The sequence below is a fragment of the Miscanthus floridulus genome, chromosome 13 (genome assembly GCF_019320115.1).
Source record: "Miscanthus floridulus cultivar M001 chromosome 13, ASM1932011v1, whole genome shotgun sequence".
Taxonomy (NCBI): Eukaryota; Viridiplantae; Streptophyta; class Magnoliopsida; order Poales; family Poaceae; genus Miscanthus; species Miscanthus floridulus.
In genome coordinates this window covers 89,084,679-89,108,001 of record NC_089592.1, presented here as the reverse complement: position 1 = coordinate 89,108,001, position 23,323 = coordinate 89,084,679, and the positions used below count along the sequence as shown (strand labels likewise).

General features: G+C 48.2%; 3 protein-coding genes across 5 annotated transcripts; 1 reads left to right on the top strand and 2 right to left on the bottom strand.

The window, feature by feature from the left end:
* Window positions 1-501: 501 nt before the first annotated feature.
* Window positions 502-1,601, top strand: LOC136501534 (basic blue protein-like). The gene is made up of 2 exons (XM_066497057.1): window positions 502-820; window positions 930-1,601. Exons 1-2 carry the CDS (start codon window positions 655-657, stop codon window positions 1,307-1,309), a joined length of 546 nt encoding a protein of 181 aa, XP_066353154.1. The 5' UTR covers window positions 502-654; the 3' UTR covers window positions 1,310-1,601.
* A 4,699-nt stretch (window positions 1,602-6,300) lies between these two features.
* Window positions 6,301-7,313, bottom strand: LOC136501781 (arabinogalactan protein 1-like). Its single transcript, XM_066497315.1, has one exon. The coding sequence runs from the start codon at window positions 7,190-7,192 to the stop codon at window positions 6,773-6,775; it is 420 nt and encodes a 139-aa protein (XP_066353412.1). The 5' UTR covers window positions 7,193-7,313; the 3' UTR covers window positions 6,301-6,772.
* Window positions 7,314-9,885: 2,572 nt separating this feature from the next.
* LOC136499086 (uncharacterized) lies at window positions 9,886-22,786 on the bottom strand. 3 transcript variants are annotated; one of them, XM_066494783.1, is made up of 19 exons: window positions 22,477-22,786; window positions 19,908-20,406; window positions 19,417-19,508; window positions 18,500-18,664; window positions 18,022-18,409; window positions 17,816-17,934; window positions 17,613-17,685; window positions 17,326-17,537; window positions 17,151-17,195; window positions 16,992-17,073; window positions 15,017-15,205; window positions 13,319-13,401; window positions 13,121-13,202; window positions 12,752-12,883; window positions 12,392-12,514; window positions 11,934-12,104; window positions 11,592-11,651; window positions 11,313-11,507; window positions 9,886-10,283 (listed from the first exon to the last, which is right to left on the bottom strand). In XM_066494783.1, the coding sequence occupies exons 1-18, from the start codon at window positions 22,548-22,550 to the stop codon at window positions 11,373-11,375; spliced, it is 2,724 nt and encodes a 907-aa protein (XP_066350880.1). In that variant the 5' UTR covers window positions 22,551-22,786; the 3' UTR covers window positions 9,886-10,283; window positions 11,313-11,372. The 3 variants fall into 3 exon arrangements, with proteins under 3 accessions (XP_066350880.1, XP_066350881.1, XP_066350879.1); XM_066494784.1 differs by having other exon boundaries at window positions 9,886-10,274; XM_066494782.1 differs by lacking the exon at window positions 9,886-10,283 and adding an exon at window positions 10,324-10,774.
* Between the last annotated feature and the right edge of the window lie 537 nt (window positions 22,787-23,323).

The window sequence follows — 23,323 nt, the reverse complement described above, 5'->3', positions numbered from 1 at the left end:
GTCAACGGCGGGCTCGCTGGTGCTGGGGAGCAGGACGAGACCTCGCCGGACAAGAAAAGGCGGCGGCGATGTGTTATAGCAAAAATCAGTGACTAGCCGGAGGTGGAAGACGAGGGCAAAAAAGTCATTTCACCCACCTTTACTCTCCGCGGATCTGAGAAATGATTAAAACAATCGGTGCGGTGTGTCTGGGCAAAGAACCACGAATTTACGGTGTCTCTGGACAAATTCTCGTTCTGGCGGTGTCCATCAGCATATTATGCATTTTAGCGGTGTTCTACAGCAAAATTTCCCTTTATTATATTGGTGGTGCGGTGCAGGTGCAGAAGAGAACACAAGGAAAAGTTGAACCCAAAGGAAAGGAAGAAGCGGCCAAGCTTGGACCAACGACTCCCTCTCCCTTTTCCTCTGCACCCGCAGCCGCCGCGTCTTTCTTCCCATCCCATGAATAAGCAGCTGGCTTAATGCTTGATTGCTCGCTCTATAAAAGGGAGCCATCGTGCAACCCGGCCAGTCATCATCTCATCTCATCCACCATCGACATCCATCGATAAAGCTACTACATACCTGTGCTGCCTAGCTCGATCGTACGTGTCGTCCACAAGCAAAGCAAAGCAGCTCGCCGCTCCAACGTACGTAACCTCGCTCAGCGCCATGGCGTCCCGTTCCGCTCTGATCGCGCTGCTCGTCGTTGTGAGCTCCGTCGCGGCGGCCTCGGCGGCCACGTTCACCGTCGGCGACAGTAGCGGGTGGACACTTGGCAGCGTCAACTACACCACCTGGGCCAGTGGCAAGACCTTCGCGCCTCGAGACCAGCTAGGTGCGTGCGTCGTCCGATCCTCGATCACCACCATGCATGCATCTTTTAATTTTCTTTTGTTACTTTAGTTATGATGAATTAATGAAATTGCATGCATGCGTGGATGCAGTGTTCAACTTTGCCACCGGTGCCCACGACGTGGTGGAGGTGGACAAGAGCGGATACGACAGCTGCTCCACCAGCAACGCCGCCAACACCATCCAAAACGGCCCGGCCACCGTCACCCTCACCTCTGGCACCCACTACTACATCTGCGGCTTCACCGGCCACTGCGGCTCCGGCATGAAGCTCGCTGTCACCGTCGGCTCCGGCTCCTCCCCCTCGACGCCCCCCACCACCCCCGGCGGCTCGCCCAGCCCCAGCGCACCCACCACCCCCAGCGCCCCCGCCCCTGGCACTGGCACCCCGGGCAGCGCGTCCGTGCGCCTCACGGCCGGCCCCGCTCTCGCTGTGGCCGCCGCCGTGCTTGTCAAGCTCGCCCTCTTCTGATCATGCACGCACTGTACCATCCTGATCGTCTTGCGAGGGTAGAGGCAGTGCAGGATTCTTCTTCTTCTTGATGAGCGAGCGTTTTCAGTCTGACGGCCGGATCCGATTTAATTTTCCACACGTACGGTAGCTAGCTAACACCGCTTATATTTGCTGGTTTCGTGATGTACTACTGTATCATTGATGCTTTCTTTATTGTTGATGTCTTATCATTTCTCTTCTCCGTCTATATATATGGACATATTTTTGTATATGATGATTTTATTTGCTGTGACATATATAATCATTCTTATTACAGTTTGTTGCTTATTGATATATAATCATGTATGGTGTCTAATAATACGTTAAAGTATGTACTATTGCGGTGCCTATTGCCAATTGGTCCATGCATCTCTGAAAATGCCCAACTTTTTCCGCCGGAGTGGTCTTTTATCCAAAATCCAAAATAAATAAGTAAAGAAACTTGGGTTCCACATGTCTGTGGGTATTCTCAACTTGTGCTTCAAATACATGCACACAAAAAAAAACTTGTGCTTCAAATAAAGGTTTTCCTTTCCTTCTAGAAGCCTAAGACTGAAGCTGACTAAACAAGCGCATGCAAAACAATACTACTATTATCCAGTATCTATCTAATTAAAAGATTTGATCTGAAAGAAGCTAACGGATTGGTCATGCTGAGCAAAGCATTGTTAGGTGTTAGACGACTTTTGGTTTGAGGAACGGCGGCCTTCGGAGGGAAGAGACGTCGTCAGTGATTCTGGGCAGTTGGGTTAGGTATGCAACATGGATGGGACTATAGACGACCCAATGCCAAGGTCGATCGAGGAAAAGATGCTACGGTAGTATAATCCACGGAAAAACGATGGCCCATGACAGTGACTTATTGGTTTGTTGAATGTTCACAGAGCTCTATAGCATCTTCCAAACATGTGTTACGCGAAATAAACATCCTTCGTTCCAAAAGGATGGAGCCAAAAGCGGCACGGTAGCAAGAGGCCCAACCAAGTCAGCAGCGAGCGATGAGACATGAGAGCCTCACCGCCTTCGTACGTAGCTGACTAGTGATGACGGTACTTGAGCTCTCTTCTCGTGTCAACACCTTACCTGCTCCGATCCATGATCCGACGGTTTGCGTGATACGTACGTGCCACCCTCTGAACCAACAGAGCAAAGCAAGTGAATATCTTAATAATAATAATAAAGAGATAAAATTCCAGCTATTTTTTTTTTGTCCACCTCCCCTAGCTAAATCTGTGCACGTGGAAAAACCATGTCTATTTGTCTACCTATGTAGCCCTCCTGATATATGCACGGCTTCAATATATGTTCTAGAGGTATCTGAATAGTTAGGAATCCTAATCCAAATATATCTCTCCGATTCCAAGTAAATTGAATATGAATTCTAATCCTAATCAAAATAGAATAAATAGGTTCGATCCCCAAATAGCAATAGTTTCACTCTATTTTTTCCCCCTATGATGACAGACATGTTTTTTATACTTCGATCCGAATTCATCACGCATGCACATGTACTTGCACAGACTAGCGCTGGCACTAGACTCCGTATGAAACTCATATTGGAATTTTGTCTATTACATCTTCCGTGCATCAGCCTCTCCTCAATTTTATTTCTACCTGTCCCTGTCTTTCCCATGCTGGAGCAACGTAATCTAGGCAAGCTACACAAGCACGTACCGCATACGGCAGAGTTCAGGTAGAATACGTATATATGGACGTAAAAAGGAAGGAAAAGGAGAAATCGGCCAGATAAAACGAAACGTCCTGATGAGCGAAGAACATAACAACGGAACACAGATCGAAATTCCGTGTCGACGACGATGATGACGTGCTGGTGCCGGACAGCCCTCCCGGAGGGGTGGCAGGGCGCGCTCGTTGAGGGCGCTGCACCGGCCCGTGGAGCCCGTCGTCATCGTGTCCACTAGAGGCGGCGGGGTTCGGATCGGGCAGGTCGTGGACGCATAGGCAGCTGGTTGCGGCCGCGACCGTGCTCCCTTCGCCGATCCCGTGGCAGTCGCGGTACGGAAGGCTGGACACGTGCCGACCCGCGTCGCCGAGCCCCTTGCCGTCCCCCAAGAGGCTGGCCAAGGCAAGCGAGGAGGAGTACTACACCAAGGCCAAGAGGAGGAGTCCGTATAGGTCTCTTCCATCTCCTCCTCACCACCGGCGCCGCCTCCGTTCCCAGGCCCGTCCCATTGGGGAGGGCAGGCAGTGCGACGCCCGGGGGCCCATGGCACTAGGGGCCCATGAGTATACGTATATGTAGTACATGCATTTGACTCCATACGGTCACGTCCAGTTCAGTCTGTGGCTCTGCGCGGCAACCCTTTTCTATTCGCGACTCCGCGTCAAAGCATGCGTGTTGTTGTGCCGCGGCGGCTGTTCCGGCGTTCTCAAATCCTGAAATCCCGATTTCCGTAATCTGGAATCCCGTGATCCCAGCAGGCGCCCACTAACCCAGCTGCGCTGCAGTCCCTTCATCCCTGTCCCCGACTCTCTGCGGTAAGTGATTATGGTTTCAGTTCATCAGTATTTATTATTTATTCAATCTGAAAACTTCAGTTTCTTTTTTACCTTGCAATCCAATACATACAGGCATCAAGCGATAGTGTAGCGAATTGTTGATCTATTAGTTTAATTATTTAATTCATCAAGGAACTTATGGACATGCCACAGGCAGCAGGTTGCCCATAATTTGTTTTAAATTTTAAGTCATTTCATGTTACTGTGATTTCACCGTTCTTTAAACTTCTTTGATGTATTGTCGTTTTTTAACGAACTATATTTTACGAGTTAACTCTTATTACCAGTAGTACTATATAGTTCAATCTCGTGATATTAAAATATTAGATTACCAGGACTTCATTGTCTTGCTTGCCCAAGGGCCCTAGAAATTGTTGGGACGGCCCTGTCCGTTCCTCGTCCACGGTTTACCACCCGGCGACTGAGAGCCGTATGGCGGCAGCGAAAAGCTTTAAGGAGGAGCTGCAGCACCACAGCATGAGAGGCCGAGGAGAAGATCACTACTCATCGAAGACGAGCAGCATCAGCATCTCTGCTTACAACAGCAGCAACTCTTTGCCAGCGAAACCAAGAAGCTCTTTTGACGGCGGCTCCTCCTCGTCGGTTTCGATTGGCAAGTCAGGAGAACGTTCGGGACATGGGAGCCAGCAGTTTTTGAAGACCAAAGCCAAGAACTGCCCGACGATGCTGGTGATGATCGTGATGCACTGGGGCAACGTACCACTACCAGGCTACGACGATTGTGGGTCTGCTGCTTCGAGCGGTTTACTTGTTGGGACAGAGATGAGTGCTGCATCGGCGGAGTGCGTCATGTGGTTTCGGGTGCCGCCATACGCTGGAAGCCGAGAGGCGCTGGACTGCTGGTATTGATAATGAAAAGTTACAAGCAGAACATAATACTACCATATTTCCTATCTATTTGTTTATATACTTAAATTAAATTAAAGTAGAGTTTCTTTCTAATAATCCTTCCAGATACGGCATGAAGTTTGTTCTCAAGATGAATTGAAACGCATGTTGTGATCATAAAATATAAATCTCTAATCCTCTTTCCTCCGGTCATCGAAAGGAGTTTGATTATTGCAAAATGAATTAAAACATATGTCATGATCGTTAAATAAATCATCGGGTTATAAAATCATCTGAGTAACAACGCAACAAACTATAAACTCCGTTGCAACGCACGGGCACGTTTGCTGAGCACGGTTGTTAGTGAATATCAAAGCAAAAGCGTCTTTGACTTGGGTTTGCTTCACATCTCTTGTACGGTGGTGGTTTAAGACTTTTTTTTTTTTGATTGACAACAATGGTGCTTCAAGACTTGAGCAGGGGGAGTAGGAATAAACTTTCAGGTAAAACCGTTAAAAGGACTTCCAGCGTAATAGCGTTGAATGTAGTGCGTGTGGTGGGTACAAGGAATATCCGCTACTGCAAGAACATAATGGGCCCAGATCCAGCAAGGACTTTCATCAAGAATATAATGGGCCCAAATATGATCCAGCAAGGACTTTCATGTAAAGACTGGGTCAAATGCAAGCCTTGCACCTCTTGCCGATGTTTGTCTCATGGGGTACATGTCCTCCGACAAACTCACCACGTGTCACACGTTGGACTGAACGTGCTTACCGGAATTGTAATTTCACTAGCTAATATTATGTCCGTGCTTTGTAATGGGACGTACGCCTGAAATTACGTGTGGCAATTATGTGGGACACTGTTAACACGCAACACGTCGTGCGGACGGCGAGCGCACAACCCCGGCCTCAGTCTTCTCCCTCCCCATGCTGTGCGCCCTCCCTCCCCCACCCCCGCCTCCTCCCTCGTAGCTGGCCACACCGCCCACCGCTGCCCTGGCTCGGCAGCCTCTGCCGCCACCAGGGCCCTAACCGCCCAGCCCCTACTAGGCCCGTCGGAGTTGGGCAAGAAGAAGACGGCTCGCCGAAACCCTAGCGCCTCCTTCTCCGGCGAGGGCGTGGTGGTGGGGGAGAAGGAAAAGGGGCACAGGGTCGCGTGGGCTCGTGTTGCGTTGGAGAGGAAAAGGGAGAGGCGGTCGCGCCATCACGCCAACGAGCATCGGTCCCGTGTTAGATTTTGCGAATTAGAGCAAGTATAATAGCAGGCTATAAGCCGGCTAAATGTTAAAGTGGAGGAGAGAGGAGAGGAGAGAGAAGAGAAGCAAGTTGTAAGCTTACAGCCAGCTTAGACGCAGGATGAAGAACTAACTATTATATGTATGGGCTAAAAGAAGACTGTAAATATGCTTATAGCTGGCATGCCGACTGTATTAGCCTTGGTCTTATGTGAGAGGTAGCTATGCTGTTGAATTTAATTGGCCTTAACTGAACCTTATTCAATTAAATCAATTGTATGTTACAAGGTCCATAATTACTTGCCAGCTTCGGCCACCCTCTGATCCTGGCCTGCGGAGCGCCCATGTCAAAGCCCGCTGACGACTGACATCTCACGAGTACGACGGGGGAAGAAAAAGAAGAACGGAGAAGGTTAACATACGACAGAGCACCGGATCTGATGGAAAACAGGCTATTAACAATAACTCTTATCTAATAAGATAAATAATACGTACTCTCCTAGTGAGCAGATCTGTTGTATGTAGAACAAACAAAGAATACGCTAAAAAACGCGGGGGGTTATACAATGGCATCCCAACCCAGATAGCAACTGTCTCTCAACTCATCAATCTCTATCACACTCACTCACTCACTCACCACGCACGCACAAACGCTAGATCTGATCTCACGAACCCAACTATAGTATTACTAGGAGCAGGTAGTATGCTAGTAATAAACCCGAATGCAACGACGGCGCGGCGAACAAATAGCAGCAGCGAGAGCCATCGTGTCATACTCACACCACCGGCGGCGGATCCACCGGCCGCCCGCCCGCCCGACCGAGCGACGTCCATCAGAAGAAAAACACGCCGACCGCCACAGCGGCGACCAGGAACAAGGCGGGGGAGACGCTGGACGCGGCGCTGGGCGGCGGAGGGGAGGTCGGGGCCTCCGTCGGCGTCTGCCCGATCGTGCTCGGCGCCGGCGGCGAGGCGGGGATCTCCGGGGCGGGTGCCGTGGCCTTGGGCGCCGGCGCCGGGGCCGGGGCGGGCTTCTGCGTCGGAGAGGGCGCGGGAGCGGAGGCCGGGGGAGGCGTCGCGGGGGGAGACGCCGGAGCTGGCGCCGGCGCCCCACGAGGAGGCGACGGCGGCGGCGGCGGGGTCGCCGGAGGCTGCGCCCTGGGCGCCGGCGTCGGGGACGCGCCTGGTGCCTGCGACGTCGCGACGGCCAAGAGCATGGCCATTGCCACGGCCACGAGGTGGAGGCGCGCCATTGGATCAGGAGACGGTGGGCGGTGGGGTTGGCGGCGAGTGCGCTAGGGTTTGGGGTTAAAGGTGGTGTGGGGTTTGGTCTCTCTCTCCTTTGCAAATGTGGGGGACGGACGGTGCACGGAGGCGGTGCGACTTGGAATTGTGCGGGCCAACCGGCCAATCGATTTTTATAGATATATGAAAAAGGAGACGCGAAGGGAACAAATAAAAGGAAGGTTTACACCATAACAATGGCAGGTTAATTACCATAGCAATTGATGGCGCCATGTCGGTGGACTGTGACTGTGAGACGATCTTGCTCGTTGGATCCGCATCCAGCGGTGCACAAAAAAAAAAGTCTCTTTTCTCGACAAGTATTTTCCAAAATCAAATTCACCTTTTGTGCCAAAAATAGAAACTGCCTCTCTCCTCCTCCTTAAAGCCATCGCAATTGCAATTGCTAAAGGCCTCCTCACACTTAATTTTGGTACTTCTCTTTCGAGGTTGGAAATGAATCCATATAACTTTACGATAAATAGGGACAGATTTGCCAGGCCATTCGGTGACGCAAGTAGTCTGGTAGCCTCCCGAAATCTCTTGGCTACCGCGTGCATGCCTAATTGTCGCTCATGCTTATTTGATGAATCTTTGATTGGGTCGTGTCGTGCAGGGGTCGATGATCACTGACTTATTTTTTCTCAATATAACCACCAATACTTCGATTTTTTTAAGAGATAATATTTGATATTTCAGCTACATATATACATATAATAATAACTTTATATAAGCTGGCACGGAGTACTTTTGCAAAAGTATGTGTGCGTGCCTTTAAACTTCCTTACGAGTTACGACACGATGCGGTCGCCGGTGGGTGATGGGGGCCATTCGCTTTCAAAAAGGAAAGGAATTTTTGCTCTGTCATGTATCGGTGTTTTTGACCACCGACGAGTAAATTTATATTTACGCGTCTGGTTTGGATGGTGTGCTCGGAGAACACAAGGGTTTATACTGGTTCGGGCGGAACGTCCCTATGTCCAGTTTGCTTCTGCTCTTGTTACTGGCACTTGGTTTGCAGTAGATGTTACAAACGGGTGAGAGAGGGAAAGGATCCTAAGTCTCTGGTGGAAGGAGTGAACGGGTGCTAAGAGCTCGATCGCTGCTCAGCCGTGTGCTCGTGTCATGCTCTTGTGTGTTTATCTCGTTGTTCAGGTCCTCGTGTGGATCTCCCTCTCCCTTTATAGGGTGACCTGCTTCCTCTTTTATAGGTGAAGGGAAAGCATGTGTTACATCAGAGGAAAAAGGAGAAGAACGAGAGAGAAGAAGGCTTCCAGGATCACCGGATCCTTCTTCTTCTTCATGCGGGTCCTGCCGATCCTGTAGATGTCAACAAGGACGGCTCCACGTTGTGGCCCTGTTCGTCACTAGCGCCATGCGCAGGCGTCATCTGCCGGTCATGGCGTTCCATTTCATCCCGGCGGACGTCGTGGTGAACCGACACGCCTGTCAGCGTTCGTACGAGGGTTAGGCAGAACAGCACCAGCACGTCCGACGCTGTTCTTGATGTGAACCCTCAGGTATGGCCCGTCATGGCCACGGGTTACATCGAGGCGTGTCAGTCTCTTTCCCTGGTGTCAGCGTTTTGATCTAGGCCCATACGCTTGGACCTGGAGTGGTTGGCGACAGTATGGGTCCCCGTCGGGTGAGACGGAGCCCGCGGCCTTGAGGTCGGGCGAGACGGAGCACGAACCCAAGGGGTCGGCGCGAGACGGAGCCCGCGGCCTTGGGGTCGGGCGAGACGGAGCTCTCACCCGAGGGGTCGGGCGAGACGGAACGCGAACCCAAGGGGTCGGGCGAGACAGAGCCCGCGACCTTAGGGTCGGACGAGACGGAGCTCTCACCCGAGGGGTCGGGCAAGACGGAGCATGAACCCAAGGGGTCGAGCGAGACGGAGCCCGCGGCCTTGGGGTCAGGTGAGACGGAGCCCACGGCCTTGGGCGAAACCCCCGCGGCCTCGAGGTCGGGCGAGACCGCAAGACGGAAACCGCGTCCTTGGGGTCGGACGAGACGGAGTCCGTACCCAAGGGGTCGGGCGAGACGGAGCACGAACCCAAGGGGTTGGGCGAAACCTTTTAATACGTCTTGCTCCATCTAAAAAAGTCAGCGTGGGCGCTTTGGGTATCCCTAATATCGATACCCGACACTTTTGACTTATCAGATTTCTTCTGCCTCTTGTATCTTCTTGATTCTTGATTGATTCTTGACTTATATTATAAAAAACGTGTCTCACACCCTCACCTCTTGTGTAATCACGTTTCTGCCATTCGGTATGGTAAAAGGCAAGGGTAGTTACCGTAGTAGTGCAGCAAGCTTTGCAAATAACTGCCGAAGGAAATGATTGACTTGGTAAAGCTAAATCGTGAAACCGGTTTTTATGCTAGCCAATGATATGCAAATAGCTGTACGGTATGGTGGTATATGTATTCGTTTTGGACATATTTCTGGTACTATCTCTAGTGATAGCGAACCATTTTTTTTGGCAAACTGTTAATAAGCGTAAATGTGTACATCTATCTACTGAGCTTTCAGCGTGACAGGATGGACCCAACAGGAAACTCAGTCAGAGACCACATTGGAAATTCATTTGGAAATCTTGAAGCTTTCTTAAGCATCAAGCCCTCAATCAGCGCTACAAGGGGGGCTAGAGCTACTATCAAATCATCAAATTATTAAGACGCTCAAGTTTCAGCATTGACTGGACCAGAGAAGTGTAAGCCTCGTCAAGTCGTCGTCCTGTGATGCTTCTGCATCACGGTTCATCGCCGTAGTTTCAGGGTAACTAGACAAAATCTTCAAACACTTACGTGTCCAAGCATTCGACGGTCAAAGAGGCCTCGACGGCAATTCAGTCGCAATGACACAATACAGATTACAGAGTGATGGGATGATAATAAAAGAGAGAAACTTGAAGCGAATTCAGACCTGACGACTACTGTCCACCTCTACATCTTGCTCACTCCAGTGCATCGTTGCCCATGCTCCTGATGCGCTCGTCGCATCTTATTACTTGTGAACTTTTGACCGAGGCATTCACCTGTCACAAATGCCCTGGGCGGGCTTATTAGAAAAAACGCCCGTAAGCCGCCACTGAAGCGTGTGATTTATGAAGGCTCTAAAACTTGGCCATTAACTAGTTCACTGAACTTGGCATTTGGGTACAGGGAATGAAGCATTCCCCTTGGTTCCTAAAAAACAAGGTTAGAAGGTTTTACTCCCCCTCCCGGTGGAGGCTGCATGAGAAAAAGTGATCATCAACACAACATATCAACTAGATATACAATCCTCGATCAAAACCACTACCCTACACAGACACTGTCCAAGAGGAACTTAGACATTCATCCTCTACTATGTTGGAGGGCACCATGCGCCCATGTATACTGTGAAGTATGGATACAGCCTACAGACGTGGAGCATTTGGAAGGATCTTTCTTCGCCTTATCGACCCAATGATTGGTTATTCGTATGGCCTTGCAGTTCTGTTTCCAGTGGTATGTCATTCAAAGAATCTTTAGACAAAATAAAACCCTCAAATGTCCTGTTCCAAAACACTACAAAAAAAAAACATGATTGAGAAGATATTAACCAAATACTCCTAATTAGAAGAACAAATATCTGCACAAAATTATGGAAGGACCAGTTCAGTAGTCAAGGTATTTATATGCACGATGTCTATGGTTGCCAAAGGGCGCCTAGCTCAAACGGTTAGGTGACTCAGCGGCATTCCTCACGTCCTGGGTTCGAATCCCCGTGGGAGCGAATTTCAGGCTGAGGTTAAAAAAATCCCCTCGTCCGTTCCCATAACCAAAGCACTGGGGGGGCACCGGCCCAATTCTCACTTGGGCGACGGAAAACCACCGTGTAAGGGTGGGGGCGGGGGTTCGGAGGTTTTCTCGGCCGGGTGAGAAGGTCCTTCTTCTTATTCGTAACGCTGCGGGGGCAGTCTTAACCCCCCGGTCGAGTTTTTTTTTTTTTGTCTATGGTTGAGCTGTTCCGCATTAGAGCTAAACAGAGTGCAACACATGTATATAACAAGAAAGAAAAGGCAGCAGCCATATGCAGAAGACCAGGGGTGAATTTGTTACTTACACTTTACAGGAAAGGTCGTAAGCTAAGCAGTATAATCATGTCCATCTGTACATGGCCAGCTCATTTCACTTGTTCAGTTCTCGAACCAACGGCCTCCAATATATCTTCACTGCTGCCTTCAGCAACTTCCATTTCCTTCACCTTCTCAAGCTGCCTAAGGAGATCCAACCTATCGGGAGCATATGTGGACGGGATCTACACGATTGCAAATACAGAAAATAGGAATTATATAACAAATGGCAACAGGGGGAAAGTAGCGTGTGAACGTAAACTACATACCATCGATGGCACATATCTCTGGATGAAAGCCAAAATAGCAGCATGACCAACAGCGGTGAGCTGGGACAGAAAGGCAATTGTCAGAATGCTCCAACAGTAAACACACCTTACAGTCAATAGATTCACAGGTCAGAGTATATGATTGATATCACTCTTGGACACAACAAAATACTTTGCCATGGCAATTCAAACACCAAAATGAGTCTTAGTAGCCCACAGTCCACGCGGATAAGGTAAAAGGTTAAAAGGATTACTCCACACAAATTAAATGAAATGATAAAGTGGGCCTAATAAGCCTCTACTTGTTTAAGAAGTAGAAATACAAGTACAAGAAAGACTCACTGGCAAAAGCATGAGTATTCCTATAGGAACAACAGATGCCAAATCCGTCAGGGTTCTTTGAAGAGCCTGCTTTTCCTTCTGAGTTAGTTCATCCCCAATAAGAGCTCTTTTTAGCAAACCCATAGCAGCTCCTGTATCAATTGCTAAGAGTTGTGTCCCCTGCAACACAGTCTGTGCAGAAAAAATATGAATAAGAAACAAGAAGTTTTTTTATAACTAGGACAATGGAATATGGAGCTAACAATATTGTGATGAGCGCCTTTGGTTTGGCAAATAGGCTTTTGGATAAAGTTAATTCGGTTATTCAACCCCCTACTACAATCTTTCAAAATGATACCATGCCTTGAAGTGTCATTATTGTCAGCCACAACAGAGGAAGAAAACCTTGCAAAGCTCATAAAATATATGCTAGCATGTGTTTCTTACTACTATGGGATCTTAGGTTTAGATGGTCATACCGTTGTAGTCTCCTTGACCTTCTCCACTGATTTAGTTATGACATTTTCTTTCTTGGTAGCCTGACCGGAAGGAACTGATGAACCAGGCGATGGCACAGTTGTTTCGTCTACGACAACCATCTCCTGGAAAACAGGACTTCACTGAATAGATAATTCTTTGAAAAAGAAAAAAATTGTATGCATTGAAACCAACCATTGTGGTTAAGAATCATAACTCAGGAAACAACAGAACTAACAATACAAGATGCAATTAATCTCATAACGTTTACAGAATCACTGCTGAGGTCCTGTTCCAAGAGTTTGCCCAAATACTGAAGAACCAGTAATTTGCTATTTCAAGATCCTGTTAAACAAGCATACCTCCTCCTTTTGAGCTTCATCTGCACTCTTCTGCACTCGCTTTTCTAACTCAATCAGCTCACGCCTTAACTGTTCAAAGCGGAGGATGTCATTTGACTCCGCATCTTTCTTCTCCACATTGGCGAAAGTGCCCTTCATCATCAGCAATAAAAATGGGATAATACCATAAGATTAGGAATACGCTTCAATAAGAATCTTAAGAGATAAAATTAAATGGTATTCTTTTGAAGACCATAGTTATTAATTAGAGCCATTGTCAAGGACTGTTCATTAAACAAGGATGTATCTTGGAAATCGCTTCACCGCAAAATGCTGGTGTGTTCTTTAATGCACAAAACAAACTGCAAATATACAGTACAGCATCCATACATCCTGATCTGCAAGAGCTGGATCAACTTTCTTTCCCAAAGACCGACCAAAGTCCCAAAATGGACGGCGTTTATTATCCACCCTGACAAGAGAAATAGGAAACAACTGAACAGGTCTGCTTTACTACCCTGAAATCACATAAGCTATCACAACCATGTTTGAATTAGTTAATTAGTATTAGTTACAAGAATACTCCACCTGCTTCCTGATTTTTGTGGTGCTGATGTATCGTTCGTCCTGCTACCTGTATTTACACGTCCTTCCTCTGCAGGTGCATCGGCCTAATAAACCATAAAAAAAACACATTTACCATGATTGCAAACTAATTCTAGTTCCAACTGTAGTGCAACCAAGTATGCAGTTTGGCATGTACTGTTTCCAACTGGTACATTAAGCACATAATAATCTGATATCATTAAGCTGTAAAACACCACCAGAAGGATAGACAGATGGTGACCGCTGCTTAGTATTAGAAATTACACTTAGGCCCGTTTGTTTAAGCTTTTGATTTAAAAAGCTGGCTTCTATGGGATGTCTTGTCTGATAGAGGATGAACTAGCTCTTGTATTCATACATGTTGAGTAAACCAAATTACAGGGATTTATATAGGAGCTAGACTAACACAAGAGAGAGAGGGGGAAGCACACAGGCGACAGCCAGGGAAGATTCCCAGGCATCAGCCGTCTAGCAGCAAAAGGAGAAGTAAATACTAGCAGTAAAGAGGGGGAGTAAGTAGGTGACAGCCAGGGGAGGTTCTGTCATGTACGGGCGCACGTACTCTAGACGGCGCCGTGCCAGGGACATCCGGCGCGCAGCAGATCGCGCAGAGCGCGTCACGCGGGCAGGCTGCGCCACCGAGTGGCTAGGATGGAAAGCCATCAGATCAGGTCCTTAGTTTTAGGAGCAATTAGCTCTATTCGGTTGCCTTGTGAAAGGCTATATATTTATGTAATCAGCACTCGTGTGAGGGAATCAAGAATTATCAATACCAATCTACCTCTCTCTATCGTTCTCAAGCCTAGGCTGCTGAGGGGGAAAACCTCGCCCTAGAAGACGGACCGAGGCTACGATCTCCGTAATCGAGGGCCGGCCACCCTAGGGCTCGACGTCCTTGACAACCTGGTATCACGGTCCCGGCGATCCTCGCCTTCCCTCGCCAACTCGACACCACCACCAGCCGCCGCACCACCCACCCCACCACCAGCCGCCGCGCCGCCAACACCACAACCCTCCCCCGCGTCCTCCTCCTGCGCCAGCAACATGGGCGACGATATCAAGGCCACCGTTGAGTCACTCGCGAAGGCCGGAAGCAGTAAACATGCTAACATTGTCCATTGGCTTTTGAATAAATATAAAATGTATAACCCTCAGAACAGATCCCATAGAAGCCAGCAAAAGCGTCTTCAGACTTGCTTTTGGCCTCTAATACAAATACAGCGCTTCTCAAAAACCAATTTCAAAACCTAGCCATTTGTTCCACCTTCTGCCTTTTGACCAGACGACAAAAGCATAAGCTGAAACCAACAGGCCCTTAAGAGAGGATTACAAACATTGACGGGAAATTACATTGAGTTCCCATTGCTTAATTGAAAAGAGATGCATCTGATGTGATGCTATCACTAACCAATGCAACTAAATCATATCTTGGCTAAGATAACAACAGAAGCAAACTTATGCAATTCATGAGCTACAGTAATCGGAGTAACTGTTCTCGCCTGGCAGTATCCTGATGGACTGACCATGATAAGTGGAGTGCACTGGAAATCCATAAAAGGAACTCTTCCCAATACAATGAGATCAAAGACTTGTAATTGTAAGAATGCATGGCTATCCTTTATTAGAAGCAACATGTGTGGGTAAGAGATACTGAAAATAAAAGAAAGCCAAAAGGCTCACCTCCAGATATTCTGCTTTTGCTCGAAAGGATGCCTCAAGAAACTCAGCTTCTTTCTTCAGTCTTCTTATCATTTCAAGATCAGAGCATGCAGCCTGTAGATCCTCCTTACCAGAGTTTGAACTGGAAACATGTAATTCTTGGAGCAAATTTTCTAACTTAACCAAAGCTTCTTCAACACTTTCAAGTGACTGCAATGATTAAAACCGATGTCGTCAACGCTTCAACAACTGAAGATAGCATCTATTTTAGAGGCAACTATCATCGTAAACTTGAAATAAGCAGATGGCATATCCAAAATACATTTAATTGCAAATGATATCTGTCCACCACATATGCAATTGTCCATCCTTTTACTCATGAGATCTCTCAATACATCTAAGGGCATGTACAATAGTGCCACCTGGACCATCTATTACATCAGTAAAATCTTAGGTGAAGCAAACTAGGAGAGCATATGATGCATGTAAGTATGTTATCTCTTAGATAAGAGATTGTCTCTTAGAGGTTTGCTGGGTACATAGAGTCAATGCTATACTAGTTCTCTAATTTGTTGTGGAGGCATAGGAAACATACAAAGAAACAGCATTTTATAGTTACCATTAATACCTTTGAGGTCATACTAAGAATTATGGGCCTGTTTGGTACAGCTTATAAGCTGCTTATGGCCAAAATAAGCTGAAATCAACAGCCAAACGCCACGCTTTTCAGCAGCTTATTCTGGCCACGCTTATTCCCACAGCTCCCATTTGTACTAAAAAGCAGAAGCTGGATCAGACCAGCTTATTTTGACCGCCGCTTTTACTCTATTTGTGCAGCGTATCTGGGAAGCAGTGTTTTTGAGGCGTCGCCTAGTCGTCGCCTAGGCGTCGCCTAGGCGACAAGGCGTGGTCGAGGTCCTGGGCGTCGGGGTCGCCACGCCCTCAGCGTGTATGGCGTCCGCCTCATAGGATTAGGCGTCGCCTAGGCGCGAATGGCGTCGGACGGACGCCTACTACCGCGCCGCGGACGCCGGATGCCGAAGAGCGCGGCCCCGCGGGGAATCGACCGCACGCCCGCAGGAAACGTCAGACGCGCGGGAAATCGACCGCGCGTGCGCCTCTTCGGGTGGGAAATCGACCGCGCGAGTCATTGACCGCGAGTGCGGGCGAGGGGAGAGGAAGAAAGAAGGCGGCGGACGAACCTGGACCTCCGCTGGGCGCTCGTGTCCACCGGCCGGCCGCCTCTGCCGCGGAGCCGGCCTGCATCTTCCTCCGTCGGCGTCGGCCCGCCTGTTGACTGCGCCTCCGTCGGGTCCCCTTCCGCCTGGTATGCCCCCCGCCTCCACTCTGCTTTTCCGCCGGCCTGCATCTTCCTCCGCCGAAGTCCAGCTGCTGCATCTCCGGCACCGTCGTCGATTCGGGGGAGGCGGACGGCGACGGGGACGGGGAGCGGGCCGCGGGAGGCGGCGTTGTCGGGGAAGTTGAGGCGCGCGGATTCCAAAGGTGCCGAGCCAGAGGCGGGTCCAGTTCCGCTGGAGGCAGATCTCCGCCACCCACTTGCCCCAGTGCCGCTGCCGCACTCTTCTGTCTGCTCTACTCTGCTTGTACTGCTGCTCTATACTCTCTGCTTTGCCTCCTCAAGCTCTGCTCTGAATCTCGATATGCTCTGCTCTGCTCTGTTCTATTCTGTCTGCTCTGAATATGGCGTGTGCTCTGCTTTCCCAAACATAAGGCACTAGTATATAAAATTCTAGCTTACAACGCCTTACAATGTGTGTATGGCGTCGCCTAGGCGTCCGCCACAAACGCCTAGGCGTTGTGAAGGGGGTCGGGCGCCGCGCCTCGCCGCGGCGCCTCAAAAACATTGCTGGGAAGCGCTTCCCAGATAAGCTGTACCAAACAGGGCCTATATCAATCGTATAGAACATAATTTTTTCAGATGTGCAAAAATGTGAAAATATATTAGCAACTCTTAAAGGCATTCCGCAATAAATACCTTGTCAAAGGAAGCTAACTCTGTTCCAGTATCCAATTCTTCTTCAGGTTCTTGGAAGCCACAGCCTTTTGACATATTATTTCTGCAACATGTTTAGCAAACAAATAAATCTACTGAGTGGTAGAGAACAAACAATTCAAGCTCCTGCTTAACGCTTACCTTGATATGTCAAGCTCCTTCATGCAGTCACTCAACATAGCATGTCTACAATTATTAACATGCAGTTAATCAGTACTCACAAATCCATATCTGCTTTTTCAAAAAAAACATAAAAACAAATCCCTATCTGCAAACAAGAAAAAGATAAGCATTGCGTGACCAAATAATTACATACCCCTTAGAAAGGAATTTTGCTGCCTTCACATTTGAAGGGTTCTCAAGCCATGAGCTGTACTTTATAAAACTAGTCATCCAGTAAGAGCACACATTTAGGACTCTTGATATGACTTCTCCTTTAGACACTTCTTCTCTACCTTCAGTATCAGTTTTTGCACTAGGAACATCATCATTGTAAAAAGGAAGCCACTCGAGCTCTTCACAGACTACCTGAACGTAAGAAAGGCACATGAACACTGAATGCTGAGTAGCATTAGAAGCTCAGTATATTGCCTGCATACTGACCTCCACATACAGTTGATATGAACTAATCGAGGACAGCTGTGGATAATATAGTACACTCCCACCGATAAGATACCTGGGTTATTGTAAGCCCATGATTCAGTACAGTAAATCATATTTGGGTAATAAAGAAGGTATATCATCTTATTAACTGAAACGTCATTTCAGTGAGAAAATGGAAAAATATAAATTCGCATAGATCATACCTTACAATACCATTCAGTGAATCATCCAAATCAGTCAGACCCTTGGAAGACAAATATCCTTGTGTGCTTCTACCCAAAGCAATGAAAAAACCAAATATTGCAAGATCCTTTTCCAGAACCTGAAATGAGGAATAAATAACTATATAAATTTGAAGCAAAGGACAAGATTTCTATGACTAGATGAAAAGATCACTTTTAGTTTGAACCTCAATACTTTCACTTGTTGTCAGTCTTGACCATATCTTTTCACGATCAAGTGCCCGGAGTAATTGTTTCTGAACCAGTTCAATCCAAAATGATATCTCAAGTCCATGATCATTACCAAGTTTAGGAACAGCAGCACGAGGACCAAAATTATACAAAAATTCTCTCTGAAGGCCAATATCTTTTGTCAAGTTATATGCTTTACTTAGAGGGGCAAACTCAAGAAGCATATCCATGAATCGACCAATAATATCAGGCACCATTGAAGAAAATTGCTGACAAGAAACTTTTGCTGATCCAAGCTTTGTGATTGCAGCAAGACAGATCAAACCTAGCATAAGCAGAGAAAGATCACTTTCACTAGTATTCATTGGCTCGCCTTCACGGCATCTGACAGCAAACAAGAGAAAATATCCATGAGTCTTTTACTAGTTACTGGCTATGAGCATGTTACAGTCCAAAAGATAGAATAGAACTTACATTGCTGTGGCAGAGTTAAACATTGGATCATTTTCAAAAATGTTTACAAATTGTCTCACCACCAAAGGATTTTGATTGGACGAATACCATTCATACAATGTAGGTTCCCTCTTAGACAATTCATTCTTGATAACACTCTCGAGGGGGGTGAGCAGGCGGGACAAACTGCAATCAAATAAAACATCACTGAATAGACACCCGACAAATGGAACAAATCATAACAGAGAGGATGAATCCAATGTCACTTGAACATACTAGCCTACAAGTAAAAGCAATCAATATGATACAGATTCATCTTCATTTATGCAGCTGCCGACTAAAACCTAAATGAATTATGAAAACAACACATATATTTTAGTTAGCACCGTGATATAAAATTATTCATGATGCTTCAGCTTTGGCAGAAGTATGCATGTTAAATCCATGCAAGACATTTAAAAACTCTTTTGGTTAACTATATGTACCCAAAGTGAATAGAACTAAGGCACCAAGACCTTCATGTTAATAATTTAATAGCATTCTACCTAGTCACATATTGTTTTACACTCTTTTCTTAATATACTTCAGTTATGTGGTTTGCCAGTTTGCTAATTGAAAATTGCTGGACTACTTCCGGATCAAAAAATGCAACTACAACTTAGCACTATAGACCTCAGCAGTAACTTGTTTCTCACTGAGAGTAAATTTCCAACTAGAATTCAACCTCTTCTGAGATCAATCAGCCAATAAATCAAAAGGCATACTTAAATCTTATCTTAACAATTTAACTTAGATGTAAAGGAACTTTTAAAATAGGACGTTGCTCCCAGAAAACTTCAATGCAAGGGATATCATATACTTAGAAACAAATGAGTCTGCTCCAAAACAACATTTAAGCAGTATGATATGACAGCAAAGGAAAGGGCTAGAAGGTAGACCTCCGTTGAACAAACACATTAATATCTCTATCTCTGCCATTCCCACGAGATGAAACATCAATAACTGCTTGCAACAATGAGTCTACAGCAGCCTGCAAACATTTCCTGTAAGATTTCAGTGAATGGAAAATATGTATCTCACAGGAATTTTGGACTATGGCGAGCACAACAGCAGTGAGTGTGTTGAAGATATCGTATAAGAACTAAGAAACATTGACTCAAAGCAAGTTCAGTTATGGTGCTTGGCTCTAAGCTGGTTATAAGTAGCAGCATCTTAACATGTGATTAAACAAAGAACATTTCAAGAGACATTTATGTTTCGTTTCAGGTACACTATAAACCTAATCTTTACCTTTTTCATGGCTTTAATATTGTGTTGATATAGTAAAAAAATCAGAATGACGAGATAACAATGACTGCAAATTTTCTGTTTCTTCATGTGAATACTGAATAGGGGCAAATGTAACTCTGCAGAATGTTCACTACTGTACCTGGTAAGACAGTGATTTTATCCAAGCATTGTTCTCAACACCCAGCCATGTCTTTGGAAACCACGAGCTCTTTGACGATTTGCTGTGCTCTATGAAAGCCAACTCAATAGATCTTGCAGCATCATGTACTGACTGGACGAGTCCATTGCTGATATCTTCACTCTGCAATGCTTTATTCAATTTCAACCTTATTTCATCAATGTTGCTTGTTGAACCAACTTGCGGAGCTCCATTAACAGATACACGGTTGCCATCATCGTCAGAAGCCAACGGAATAATGTGAACCATCCTTCTAGTTCTCTGGAAGAGTCCCTTGTGTCTCCGAAACTCCAACCATCTAGCACTGTGGATGGTCCTATCACACTCCGACGGTGAGTTCCTCAAGTAGCACTTCCTCTTTGAAATGCGGGAATGGAATTTGTAGCTCTTTACATCAACGATGCTTCTACATACGAATCTGAAACCATATACTTTCTCCAGAGTATGAACCTTCGATGTGCTGCAAACACAAACCGTTTGAACCATCAATACATCAAATCTGAAAAAAATGCACTAGAATTCAGCTATACCAAGATCAGAAACTCTTAATATCAATATCTATATCTATATCTATAATTATATCTATGTTCTATATTTCTATATATCTTATAATCATAAACCTCACTAGAATTCCATCTCAACATGCAAGATATCCATATCAGCAACTCACTAGAGCATGCAATTATGGCCCTATCTCTTCATGCAAACTATCTACATCAGCAAGCTACATCATCCACTAACATTTATTTGTTCACATCAGCAATACCATAATATCCACTAAAATTCATTCGCGATTCCTGCAGCAATGCACAGGCTATCTTCTAGTATCATCAATTGATAATCGCAGGACTCCCATCGACTAGCCCAATAAATCAATGTCAAAGGCAAGCTGCTATTTAAGACAGAGACAACAGTCCCTAATTACAAGTGAGAGCAAATCCGATAGGATATTGTCAGTGTTTCGAGTAAACACCAACGAGTAAATTTGTATTATTGCGCGTCTGGCCCGGATGGTGTGCTAAAAAGACACAAGGTTTATACTGGTTCGGGCAGAATGTCCCTACGTCCAATTTGTGGCTGTTGCTCGTGTTATTAGCACTAAAAAATTCATAGTAGGGGTTACAAACGGGCAAGAGAGGGACAGGTCACAAGTCTCTGATGGAAAAATCGAATGGGGTGCTAAGAGCTCGGTCACTACTCAGCTATGTGCTCGAGGTTCGATGCTAGTGGTTCTGCTGTGATGCGGTGTGATGTGCGATGTCGTGAATCAATGCCCCTTAGTGGGGTGCCCTGCTTTCCCTTTTATAGGCCAAGGGAGAGTATGGGTTACAGATGGGAGAAAAGAGGAAAACGAGAGGCGAAGAAAGTCCTTCAGGGTTGCCGGGTCTTCCTTTTCCTCTGTGCGGGCCCCGCTGACATGGCAGGCGGTGACAGGGACAGCCCCACGCCAGGCGCATGTCCGCTGATCATGACAGGGCAACGCCGGGCGCCTGTCCGCTGACAATGCCATGCCCTGGCATTGTCAGCGGGTCGTCACGTCCCACTCCATCCCGGCAGGCGGCGCGGCGAACCAGCGTGTTGATCAGCGGCCATACAGGGAGTAGGCAGCACAGTGACCGCGCGTCCGTCATTGTGGGTGATGTGAGTTCCCTGGAATGACATGTCGTGGGGACGGGTCGTGCTGAGATGTGACCGCTCCCTGCACGATGCCAGAAGTTTGACCTTGGGTCACACCTTCTAGACCGTAGTGGTTGTCGTAAGCTTCCGTAAAGATCCGTGCCCGAGGGATCGGGCGAGGCGGAGCCAGCCCTCAGACGTCGGGCGAGGCGGAGCCAGCCCTCGGAGATCGGACGAGGCGGAGCCAGCCCTCAGACGTCGGGCGAGGCGGAGCTAGCCCTCGAACGTCGGGCGAGGCGGAGCCGACCCTCGGAGGTCGGGCGAGGCGGAGCCAACCCTCGAGAGTCAGCTAAGGCGGAGCCAACCCTCGGGGGTCAGGCAAGGCAGAGCCCGCGGCCGCAGCGTTCACCGAGGCGGAACCAACCCTCGGGGGTCAGACGAGGCAGAGCCCTGGCCCCGGTGGCCGGACGAGGCGGAGCCCAGCAAAAGGTGTAGCCGCGCTCTTGATCGCACGAATGACTCAATGTTGATGGTCATTAGCTCCTCCTCTTAGGGTACCCTAGTATTGGTCCGCGACAGATATATATCAAGTCACGTCACTCAGGAGATTATAATCTCACTGAATCAGACAGAAATCTAGCAGAGCATCTGAAATTGCCAAGCCCCCCAAGTCCGTTTCAAGGTACTCCCCGTCTGGAAGCTCTGGTGTCTGAGACCACCGAAATGCTACATTCACAGAGTTCCTCCAGCCGCGCAGCGCCGATGCATGCGCGCAATTCTACGACCAATTGAATGAACCCCACGACTACAACCAACTCATTCGTCCAGTCCATCCTCTCACGAGCGAACGGCTAAACACCCGAATCGTGGCGCCGAACAACAGCGTAAGCGGGAGCGTAGTGGAGCCACGAACCTGGCCGTGCACCTGGGCTCTCCGCCGGCGCCGAGGGGGAGGTGGCGCGGCTGCGACGCCACGGCGGTCGCCATCGGTTGGGGGGCGGCAGCTGCTGCTCCTGCACGCTTGTCGCCGGCGGCGGCGCGGGGCGCTTCACGACAAGGCGGGGACCGGAGAGGGATAGGGTTTATATGGTGACGGGGAGGTGAACTAGCGGTCGAGAGGAGTGCGAGGACGAGGAGGAAGAGCAGGAGGCCACACCGCCAGGAGAACGGACGGGGGAGAAGAGAGGAGGCGAGAGGGCCCCGGAAACGATAGGCGCTGGACGCGGCCACCGGTGCCTTTGCCGGGACGCTTCGCTGCTTCACGTTCACGGGGCGACCAACCAGACCGCTTCCTTTTTCTTTTTCTCTTTCTTTTCTGCTGTTTTGGCCTTGCCGGCACGCCGTGCCTCCCGCGCGTGTCGAGCTGGGCTTACGTGCCTGGCGGACGGCCCAGACACGTGCTGGGCTATTTTTTTTTTTTTGTGCTGGGCCGGCCCGGTAAGCACGGCTTGTGAAGCCTCTCGGGCCGGCCCAAGGCCCGCTTCGTAGGGGGAGGCAGCGTCGCGGCGGTAGCAGGTGCCCCCGCGGCCGGCGGCCCGGCGCCCCACGGTCGTCGCTCTTAAGGCCGGCGAGTCTGTGGCCGTGGACGAGAGGGAGGAAGAGAGGAGAGAAGGGGAAGGAGACGATGAGCGGCGTGCTCCACGCGGCCGCAGGCAGGCGCGAACGCGTGACCTCCACGTGCAGGCAAGCCGCCGCCGCAACCGGTCGCTGTCGTGGAGGAGGAGCGAGATCTGGTGGATTCGGAGAGAGAGCGGGGGCCG